We start from the raw sequence: 11,606 nt of genomic DNA on the forward strand, positions 1-11,606 counted from the left end.
ACTCGGGATTGCCCCTTGATGGTTTCCCTCGAGTTTGAAGAACATTCCTTAGGCCAATTAGAAGATATACAATTTCCTCGTTTATTGCGCCCCCTTATGGCGAGATTTTCCGATTTTTTTATCGAACGACCTTAAGGGTATCACCGACATGCGTCTAAAAGTTGGACATGATCCGATGTCTAATTTTGCTATTTTGTTAATTTTTGCGTTTCGACGTAAAACATAGCTAATAAACAAATATTCAAAACGCTACCGTTTCGTCGTCGAAGGTTGGATCAAAAAAGAGTTTGAGTATTTATTTTCGTGTGCGTCTTAAGATGTCGTGTGCAAAGTTTGGTGTTGATTGGTCAAGAAATGCGGGAGGAGTAGCGAAAATACAGTTTTGCGGTTTTCGCGATTTTGCGAAAAATAATTATAGACGCAAATGGGCGTGGCCTATGCCAAAAGATGCAGCAGACTCCAGTGAATATGTGGGTACAAGTTTTTGCATGTGGGAGGTTCGGTGTGGGAGTTATAGCCCCAAACGCGTTTTCCCTTGGTATAGCGCCACCTAGTGTTCGGCGTGTCTGGATTTTGTCGTCTGCGTAGTCCGAAGAGATCTGGATCTAGTCATGCAATTCGCGTGTCGGCACCATTTACGGTTTGGGGTGTGGGCCCACTTTTAAGGAGGTAAGAATAATAACTAGAACTGCAAGCAGTTATGCAGGGGTCCAAGAAGTGTGCATTTCGCCGGCACAACGCAACAAGAAATGTGCATTTCGCCGGCACAACGCGAAGCATGTGTTCAAAACAAATGGGCACGGCGTGTGCCAAAAGATGCAGCTGACTCCAGTGAATCTGTGGATATAAAGGTTTTGACTGTGGGAGGTTCGGTGTGGGAGTTATAGCCCAAAACGCGTTTTCAGAACATTCCATTGGCAAATTAAGAGACATACAATGTCTTAGTTTTTTGGCGCCGCCTTGTGGCGAAATTTCCGAAGACAATTTTCCTTTTCCAAATAACTCCCGCCCACATTAATAATTCTTGGTCATATTTTCTATATAGACTCGGGATTGCCCCTTGATGGTTTCCCTCGAGTTTGAAGAACATTCCTTAGGCCAATTAGAAGATATTCAATTTCCTCGTTTATTGCGCCCCCTAATGGCGAAATATTCCGAATTTTTTATAGAATGCCATTAAGGGTAGCGCTAACATGTGTCTAAGATTTGGACTCGATCCGACGTCTAATATCTTTTTTTTCTGGATTTTAGATTTTCGACTTAAAACGTAGCTAAGCGACAAATATTCAAAACGCTACCGTTTCGTCGTCGAAGGTCGGATCAAAAAACTGTCTATTATTTCTTTGCGTGTGCGTCTGAAGATGCCGTGTGCAAAGTTTGGTGTCGATTGGTCAAGAAATGTGGGAGGAGTAGGGAAAAGGCAGTTTTGCGGTTTTCGCGATTTTGCGAAAAAAAATTATAGACGCAAATGGGCGTGGCCTATGCCAAAAGATGCAGCAGACTCCAGTGGATATGTGGGTACAAGTTTTTGACTGTGGGAGGTTCGGTGTGGGAGTTATAGCCCCAAACGCATTTTCCCTTGGTATAGCGCCACCTAGGGACCGGCGTGTCTGGATTTGGTTATCTGAGTAGCGGTGCCGGACCTGGATCTAGTCATGCAATTGGCGTGTGTGCACCGTTTACGGTTTGGGCTGTAGTCCCACTTCTATGGCGGGAAGAATAATAATAATAATAAAAAAAATCCTTACAAAAACAATAGGGATCCAACCTGTTGGCTTGGACCCCTAATAAAAATTCTTACAAAAACAATAGGGATCCAACCTGTTGGCTTGGACCCCTAACAATCTTTCCTCCCATCAGATACTGATACCCCGCAATTGTGTTCAACCAGAGACAACGATGACATCATGGACGAGAACGGGAATGGAGGTACACCTTCTTCTTTTCAATTGGTTATAAAAATCCATGCAGGCTTTATGTCCATGTAACCTGCATGACTTTGCTCATTTTTTTAAAAAAAATACGGAAAACTGATACTTTTCTCTTTACATTTTGCAGATCTACTACCAAGCCCCTGAAAACGGAAACGGAGGACAATGTAAATGGAGTGTAAATAGAGTGATGTGTTAAGAGTGATGTGTTAAGCGTGAATAAAAAATGAAAAACATTTCATATTGTTTATTTATTACACTTCATTTACACAAATTGACATCCAGAGGTGTCAAAAGTATTCACATTCATTACTCAAGTAGAAGTATAGATACTAGCGTTTAAAAATACTTCTGTAGAAGTTGAAGTATCAACTGAAGCTTTTTACTTCAGTAAAAGTATAAAAGTACTGGTTTAAAAACTACTTAAAGTAATGCAAGGGGGGACAAAAGCATAGGCCGTGCCACAGGGGCCTATAGAATTAATCAGCTTTTTTTGCCAAGTATGCTCACACATACAAGGAATTTGGTCACTGCATTTATCCCATCTGTGAATTAGTGGCACACACAGCCACTTCACCCCCAAAAACATTTTTCTAAAGGCCATCTAATGTGAATGTTAAAATTGGGATGCACCTGTTTCAGACACATTGATACCCATTGAAAATGAATGCATATTAGAACAATGCAAATACATGAAAGAACATGTGTACTACTGAGCATTAACATGTGTTTCATGGAGCGGAAGATATGATGACTAGTTCCCTGTAAGTATTGGAATGGTGCAAAAAGTCAAACTTCAGTCATGTTATCAATAACATAACATTTTGGACTGTGGGAGTTATAGCCCCAAACGCGTATTCCTTGGTATAGCGCCACCTAGTGGCCAGCATGTCTGGATTTGGTCGTCTACGTACACATCACAGACCTGGAACTAGTCATGCAATTGGCGTATGTGCAACATTTACGGTTTGGGCTGTGGTACCACTTCTACCTGGGAATAATAATAACAAGAAGTGTGCATTTCGCCGGCACAACGCGAAGCATGTGTTCAAAACGCTACCCTGAACCTATGGATACAAAGGATTTGACTGTGGTAGGAGTAGCGAGAAGTCAGTGTAGCGTTTTCGCGGCGAATTTTTGTAGAAGATATACAATTTCCTCGTTTATTGCGCCCCCTAATGGCGAAATTTTCCGAAATTTTTATCGAACGACATTAAGGTTAGCACCGACATGTGTGTACAATTTGGACTCGATCCGATGTCTACTTTTGGATTTTTTGGGATTTTTGATTTTCCACGTCTAATTTAGCTAATATGCCAATATTCAAAACGCTACCGTTTCGTCGTCGAAGGTCGGATCAAAAAAGTGTTCGAATTTTATTTTTTGTGTGCGTCTGACGATGTCGTGTGCAAAGTTTGGTGTTGATTGGTCAAGAAATGTGGGAGGAGTAGGGAAAAGACAGTTTTGCGGTTTTCGCGATTTAGCGAAAAATATTCATAGACGCAAATGGGCGTGGCCTAGGCCAAAAGATGCAGAAGACTCCAGTGCATCTGTGTGTACAAGTCTTAGGACTCTGGGAGGTTCGGTGTGGGAGTTATAGCCCCAAACGCGTATTCCTTGGTATAGCGCCACCTAGGGACCGGCGTGTCTGGATTTTGTCGTCTGAGTAGCGGTGCCGATTCTGGATCTAGTCATGCAATTGGCGCGTGTGCACCATTTACGGTTTGGGCTGTGGTTCCACTTTCAGGGGGAGGTAGTATAAAAACAATCCTTACAAAAACAATAGGGATCCAACCTGTTGGCTTGGACCCCTAATAAGAAAAATCCTTACAAAAACAATAGGGATCCAACCTGTTGGCTTGGACCCCTAATAAACACTACAAAAACAATAGGGTTCCAACCTGTTGGCTTGGACCCCTAAAAATCCTTACAAAAACAATAGGGATCCAACCTGTTGGCTTGGACCCCTAACTAGAACTGCAAGCAGTTATGCAGGGGTCCAAGAAGTGTGCATTTCGCCGGCACAACGCGACAAGAAATGTGCATTTCGCCGGCACAACGCGAAGCATGTGTTCAAAACGCTACCCTGAACCTGTGGATACAAACGATTTGACCGTGGTAGGAGTAGCGAGAAGTCAGTGTGGCGTTTTCGCGGCGAAATTTTGTAGAAGATATACAATTTCCTCGTTTATTGCGCCCCCTAATGGCGTAATTTTCCGAATTTTTTATCGAACGACATTAAGGTTAGCACCAACATGTGTGTACAATTTGGACTCGATCCGATGTCTGATTTTTTATTTTTTTGGATTTTGGATTTTCCACGTCTAATTTAGCTAATATACCAATATTCCAAACGCTACCGTTTCGTCGTCGAAGGTCGGATCAAAAAACTGTCTATGATTTCTTTGCGTGTGCGTCTGAAGATGCCTTGTGCAAAGTTTGGTGTTGATCGGTCGAGAAATGTGGGAGGAGTAGCGAAAATACAGTTTTGCGGTTTTCGCGATTTAGCGAAAAATATTCATCGACGCAAATGGGCATGGCCTAGGCCAAAAGATGCAGCAGACTCCAGTGCATCTGTGTGTACAAGCTTTTGGACTCTGGGAGGTTCGCTGTGGGAGTTATAGCCCCAAACGCGATTTTATAGTTATAGCGCCACCTAGTGACCGGCGTGTCTGGATTTTGTTGTCTGCGTAGTCCGAACAGACCTGGATCAAGTCATGTAATTGGCGTGTGTGCAGCTTTTACGGTTTGGGCTGTGGTACCACTTTTAAGGGGGTTAGTATAATTACAAAAACAATAGGGTTCCAACCTGTTGGCTTGGACCCCTAATAAAAATCCTTACAAAAACAATAGGGATCCAACCTGTTGGCTTGGACCCCTAATAATAATAAAAATCCCTACAAAAACAATAGGGATCCAACCTGTTGGCTTGGACCCCTAATAATAAAAAAAATCCTTACAAAAACAATAGGGATCCAACCTGTTGGCTTGGACCCCTAATAAGAAAAATCCTTACAAAAACAATAGGGATCCAACCTGTTGGCTTGGACCCCTAATTATGCAGGGGTCCAAGAAGTGTGCATTTCGCCGGCACAACGCGACAAGAAATGTGCATTTCGCCGGCACAACGCGAAGCATGTGTTCAAAACGCTACCCTGAACCTGTGGATACAAAGGATTTGACTGTGGTAGGAGTAGCGAGAAGTCAGTGTAGCGTTTTCGCGGCGAAATTTTGTAGAAGATATACAATTTCCTCGTTTATTGCGCCCCCTAATGGCGAAATATTCCGAATTTTTTATCGAATGACATTAAGGTTAGCACCGACATGTGTGTAGAATTTGGACTCGATCCGATGTCTACTTTTAGTTTTTTTTGGATTTTTGATTTTCCACGTCTAATTTAGCTAATATACCAATATTCCAAACGCTACCGTTTCGTCGTCGAAGGTCGGATCAAAAAAGTGTTCGAATTTTATTTTTTGTGTGCGTCTGACGATGCCGTGGGCAAAGTTTGGTGTTGATTGGTCAAGAAATGTGGGAGGAGTAGCGAAAATACAGTTTTGCGGTTTTCGCGATTTAGCGAAAAATATTCATAGACGCAAATGGGCGTGGCCTAGGCCAAAAGCTGCAGCAGACTCCAGTGCATCTGTGTGTACAAGTTTTTGGACTCAGGGAGGTTCGGTGTGGGAGTTATAGCCCCAAACGCGTATTCCTTGGTATAGCGCCACCTAGGGACCGGCATGTCTGGATTTTGTTATCTGAGTAGCGGTGCCGATTCTGGATCTAGTCATGTAATTGGCGCGTGTGCACCATTTACGGTTTGGGCTGTGGTTCCACTTTCAGGGGGAGGTAGAATAATAATCCTTACAAAAACAATAGGGATCCAACCTGTTGGCTTGGACCCCTAATAAAAATTCTTACAAAAACAATAGGGATCCAACCTGTTGGCTTGGACCCCTAATAAAAAAAATCCTTACAAAAACAATAGGGATCCAACCTGTTGGCTTGGACCCCTAATAAACAAAACACTGACCCTAGATGATAAACCAATAAACAGGAGCCCTGGCAGTGGCGTAATCGGGGGGGTGGGGTTAATATCCCCTCAAATCTAGGCTACGAGAATCAGCCCTAAACAAATGCAAGAAGTTCCGATCATTTGAACGACAGCAAGAAAATAACATTTGCAATTAAAGTGCACAATGGAAACATAGGACATTGTTCGTGTTTTACTACTCAAAGCATTCCAGGGATTGCGGTACAGTGGCAAGTTAGCGATCAAAGCAACAGGTAGACCACCTACCAAAATCAGAGCAACAGTAACGTTAGCTACCAATGGAGTTGAATGAATGATGTGCTAACGTTCACATATTAGAACGTAACGTAAATGTATAACGTTTTGTTTTTTTGCTGTCTCACACTGTGATAAATATGTTTAAGTAACCTCCGGATAAATATGTTTAAGTAACCTCCGTTTAATTTCCATAAACTGTTAGTTCGTTGTAAGGTAAAATTAATACATTGCTAGCGGGTGGAAATAGCACTGACAGGACTAGAAAGCTAGTTAGCAGGCTAGCCAGCTATTAGGCTATCTAATCACTTGTATGTAGACGCTTTAGCTGCGCAGTAGTCTACGCTCTGACCTAACCAAAGACGCAGCGCACAGGCTACCGGAAAAAAAATATTTGGCAGAACAGATTGCCCGCATTTTCGCACTGACATGGCACACAAATATTTAAGACCAATGCAATCTGAATTTAAGACAATTTAATACTTTTTAAGGCCTTATTTTGATGAAAATTGATTTACGACTTTTTAAGACTTTTTAATACCCTGCGGCCACCCTGTGGGAATCATCGCAGATCTCGACACCGTGCTCGCGCTATCCTACAGCTGACAGCGCGTTGAAGACCCACGGACTAGAGGCATTGGAGCGCGCATTGGAGCGCGTCTGTGCCCACTACGGGTCACCGCGGGGTGCAGCTGCACCACTGGTTGAGAATGACCGCATGCAGAGGGATTTTCTCCCGATGAAGAGAGTGCTGGCAGGGTCGGGAAATCCCTCGTTCAGGGGCTCCTGTCGGCTGCTCATCACTTCGCTAGGGGAAATGTTTCCCGATTTTAGAGCGCTGGCTGAAGTGGCGCTGGTTATCCCAGTGTCAAGTGTTGCAGCTGAGCGCGGATTCAGCCTTCAAAATAACATAAAAACCGCCACGAGAAGTCGTCTGTCGGAGGCAAAGACGCAGCATCTAATGACAATCGCCTCGGCAGCAGTATCCATCGATACGTTTGATTTCAAGCAAGCAAGCACACTTTTCAAATCCATGCGGGCAAGAAGGAAAGTTTGAGCTGCCTACAGAAGATTACCAAGAATTATAAGTGGACTGTTCATTTTCACTATAATTGTCTTCGTTCAGCTAAAAATAGCCCATTACAGCCCATACATCGTTCTATGTTAAGGCACAACAGCCGCAATGTTTTAAAAGCGGAAAAATCGAGTTCTCACCGTCAGAAAGAAATGCAGAAATAAATTATTAATTATTATTGAAACACGCTTGTTTTTAATGAAAATAAGTCAATAAAAACAAGTGAGGCTATTGAATATAAGCATTATAGCTTAGGCCTAGGCCTATATTACCATTAAAAAAATTAAATAAAATGACAGATAATAATGGACAATGACGGATTTTTTACGATTCTGTCCGTCAAAATGACGGACAATGAAAAAGTCTAGCGCAACCTCTGCTACCCACTTATTTATTTATCTAAGATCACAGAAAATACATAAAAGCTAGAAATATGAACGAGTACGCGATTGACGCTTGTGTGACGTCATGTTCTAAAAAATGAAACAAATCGACCAGTGATCTTGACATCACTTGTTAGTCAAGTTTAAAGAAAAATCCACCAATCACTATAATAGGCTAATAATAGTAATCCTGAACCAGAGATGCAATTTGCAATTGCAATATAAAGGTCAAGCAAAGCCAGAATATGGTGCCACACCTGGCCCAATGTTTTCTAGGACCTTTCAGTTTTGATTTAAGATGAATTTACACATTCCCATCTTCTTTACCTGCACAAAACCTAGGCCTAGTCCTGTACTGTTTCACACACTGTATGTATCATGAACTGTACTGTTTAAAACAATTACATTCATTTCCTATACATTTCTTTTTGCATCATAGATCATTCCCTCCAGTCCCTCTTGACCTCATTCTTGTCAGGTATGTATAAAAAGCCTTGTCAGCCTTAAAAAGTCATTCCGAGCACACAAGGCATTGAGTATCCTCATATGTTTTTTGTTTTCCCCACCTTCTCTCCATTTTTTTTCTCCATCAGTATGTTGCGCTTCACCTTTTTTGGTGCAGCCTTCTTCTCCTCCATAGCCTCCTTTACTGGAGTGTCTGTGAGGATCTCTGTGTTCCTCTTCCTCCTGCTGCTGCTCGCTTTCCTCGGGCCAGCACGTGGAAAGGGCCTGACATTCTCGGGTGAAAATTCATTTTCCTAGTGAAGATGGACAAAAGCACAAACATTTTTTTATTGCAAACACATCAAAACTGAGCATTGCATTTTCAAAATCATAATGTGAAATCAATTATTAAATGTGGTATGTGTTTTCCTTACCTCAGTAGTGACGACAACTTCTTCATGTTCCCCCAAAAGAATGGTCACCAACTCCAAGTCTGGGAATTCTGGGAACACAAGGGTGAGGGAGCCGTCAAGAAGCTGTGATGACACATCGGCAGCAGGCCCAGGGAGGGAGAGAGAGAGATCCGCGTTGGATGGGCCGGCGAGAGAGAGAGAGAGGTCGGCGGATGGCTTGGCGAGAGAAAGAGAGGGGTCGGCGCGGCGCATCACAGGGGGGTCGGCGTTGGATGGGCCGGCGAGGGAGAGAGAGGGGTCGGCGTTGGATGGGCCGGCGAGGGAGAGAGAGGGGTCGGCGTTGGATGGGCCGGCGAGGGAGAGAGAGGGGTCGACGTTGGATGGGCCGGCGAGGGAGAGAGAGAGAGAGAGAGATCCGCGCTGCACATCACAGAGGGGTCAGTGTTGGATGGCCCAGGGAGAGAGAGGGAGGGGTCGTCATGGGATGGCCCAGGGATGACTGGAGGGGGTCTGTCTGTCACCGAGGCTGGGAGGAAGACATCAGCTGGGAAAATGTCTTTGTTCAGCGGCCAAATCCCCGTGCTGCTGAACCCCTTCAAGATGTTTCTTGGGGATGCCGCCTCCAGCAGGATGGTGTTCAGCAGCGATGGCATGTCGTAGATTGTCACAGTTTTGCCGGGGTGGTGACGGTGCCACTGGTCCATCTCACTTGCAAGCAGCCTCTTCAATGGCCCATACACTGCCTTATCAAGGGGTTGCAGGTGGTGTGTGCAATGGGGTGGAAAGGACAGCATGACCACCCCATTCTCTCTGCAGTAGTTGATTGCGGCCGTTGAAATGTGGGAGGAATGATTGTCCAGCAGGAGAAGGACTTTTTTCTCCGCCGACGCCCTTGTATGATGCACAAAGTGCCTGAGGTAAGTCAAGAAATCCTCCTCCTGCATCCACCCACTCCCATTGGCTGTGCCAAGGCACCCCTCAGGACCACCCAGCACAAAATGGGGCAAAAACCTTTTCCGGGGGAAAATGAAGTGGGGTGGGATAATGTTCCCCATGGCATTGCAGGCCAGTGCCATCGTCACGAGGGTTCCCCTCTCTGCCGAGGTGATGCTCCCCACCCGGCGTTCCCCTCTCGTTGCCACAAGGTGGCCTGGCTTCTGGACTGTCATGAGTCCGGTTTCGTCCATATTCCAGACATCCTGTGGCTGAAACTGGTACTTGCTGTACACTGATGTGAGCTTGGTGAAGAACTTGTTCACATTCGTTTCATTAAAGCTACTCTGCCTGTAAAGGCTGGTTGCCTGGGGCCTTCTGATCGACAGCTTGTGATGCCTCTTCATGAAATTTGTGAACCAGCTGGCACTGGCCATGGAATCCTCATTCCACTTATCCGGGATCTTTATGTTGTACGTCTTGGCAACCTCAAAGGCAAGTTTGCGGACCTTAAACAAACAAACAAACAAACAAACAAACAAAAAAACATTTAGAAATGCAAAAAGCACGTTAGGCTCATACATTACATTACACTTCTTTTGGCGGTAAACCATAATACATCGCCGCAGCCTTCTTGACATAGGCTACCAGGCTCTGCTCCTGCTGTACTGTAAACACAGCATTGCACCCCCTGTAGCCTACTGAGGGACGCCCTGTTACTCCCTGCGCTGCCATTGCCCCTTTCTTCCTCACGTAGCGGCCCAATGTAGAAAGCGGTATGCCAAAGATCTCAGCGACCTTCCTGTATGACAATCCTGACTCAATAGACCTGGAAGCCCTCTCTAAGTCCTCTAGTGGCACTCCCCTATTTGTAGACCTAACTCTCGATCGTGGCATCCTGTAACAGACAAATAAGTTAGTAAGCAAGTAGGGAAATAAATAAATAAATACATAAATAAATAAATAAATAAATAAATACAAAGTCCCCCCCCCTCTCTCTCTCTCACAAACACACACACCACAATAATTTAGGCTACTGCCAACGTTTGTACCATTATTTTTTTGGAAGGAACATAACACATTTTACACCTAATTGTATTATGTAATGTCTAAATGACAATATAAATATACTAGCTACACAAAAAAACATTAAAACACGCTTTAAAAAGTATAGTCTATTAGTTAATGTGTAAAGCTGCCTATAGGATGATCTGTCTCAACTGTACTCGTTTAACCACTTGTTGTATTTCACTTTAAACTTTGAAGTTTTGGCAACATTCATGCAAGTAAAATGCACAGATTCATAGTATACAGTTGAAATATATATATATACATCAATATGAATTCACAAATGTCTTTAATTTGGTCTAATTGTGATTCAAACCCTGTTGTCATAAACGGGCAAGCGCTTCATATGTAACGCAACGGAGTTCTAGGTCGGGTACAGTTGAGACGATGTGTCTCAACTGTCCCCCGATGACCTCCTGGCACATTACACAGTATTACGTAATGCCCTTCAATGCAACTATGCCATGCAATATATCTATTTTTAGAGCACAACCTAACGTTTACAAATATGCAACATTACTTTTTGAGTCACGAAGGGGTAAGAAGGTATTCATTGCGAAATGGACATGGTGAAGTCAAAATCTTACCTGCAAAAACAGACTTTTGCCGATAACTTCGTAGCGGAGCCACACACACAGTTCAAATCTCCCACGCTGAAAGAGGACGTCTATACGCATGTGCAGAGCAAAAATCAGCGCAGAAGCATGTTTGCGCACTAAAGATATTACGGATGTCTCAACTGTACCCTGTACTCAACTGTACACAGTCTACCCTACGTTCTGCGACGTTACCAAGTAAAACACGACAATTTACCCAGTAAGTAAGCTGAAACTGTACTGTAAAAGGAAGCCTCGTTTGTTTCCATGGTATTACCAGGCTCTTACCATATAAGTTGTAACTGGTTATTCCCTTTTCCATGCAATCAACACAAACCATATATGTTCTGCAACATCGTTCACCAGTAGTTAAGCACTTTAATTGTTGTTATAAAACCCCAAACCACTGTTGATGAAAGGCATATTAAAATTAAACAAAATCAAAGGCTTATCTTTCAACAATGCATGTCTCACAAA

General features: G+C 43.6%; 1 protein-coding gene across 1 annotated transcript; it reads right to left on the bottom strand.

Annotated features, from left to right (window-relative positions):
* Positions 1-8,783: 8,783 nt before the first annotated feature.
* LOC132473347 (uncharacterized) lies at positions 8,784-11,306 on the bottom strand. The gene is made up of 2 exons (XM_060073421.1): positions 11,121-11,306; positions 8,784-9,974 (listed from the first exon to the last, which is right to left on the bottom strand). Exons 1-2 carry the CDS (start codon positions 11,208-11,210, stop codon positions 8,784-8,786), a joined length of 1,281 nt encoding a protein of 426 aa, XP_059929404.1. The 5' UTR covers positions 11,211-11,306.
* Positions 11,307-11,606: the final 300 nt, after the last annotated feature.

The sequence above is a fragment of the Gadus macrocephalus genome, chromosome 15, assembly GCF_031168955.1.
Source record: "Gadus macrocephalus chromosome 15, ASM3116895v1".
NCBI lineage: Eukaryota > Metazoa > Chordata > Actinopteri > Gadiformes > Gadidae > Gadus > Gadus macrocephalus.

Bases quoted from the DNA above. Each gene is read 5' to 3' on its own strand.
- LOC132473347 (XM_060073421.1), bottom strand. From the start codon at position 11,210: ATGCGTATAGACGTCCTCTTTCAGCGTGGGAGATTTGAACTGTGTGTG. The intron at 9,975-11,120 runs GTAAGATTTTGA...TGTTTGTTTAAG, and splicing joins GCAAAAGTCTGTTTTTGCAG to GTCCGCAAACTTGCCTTTGA.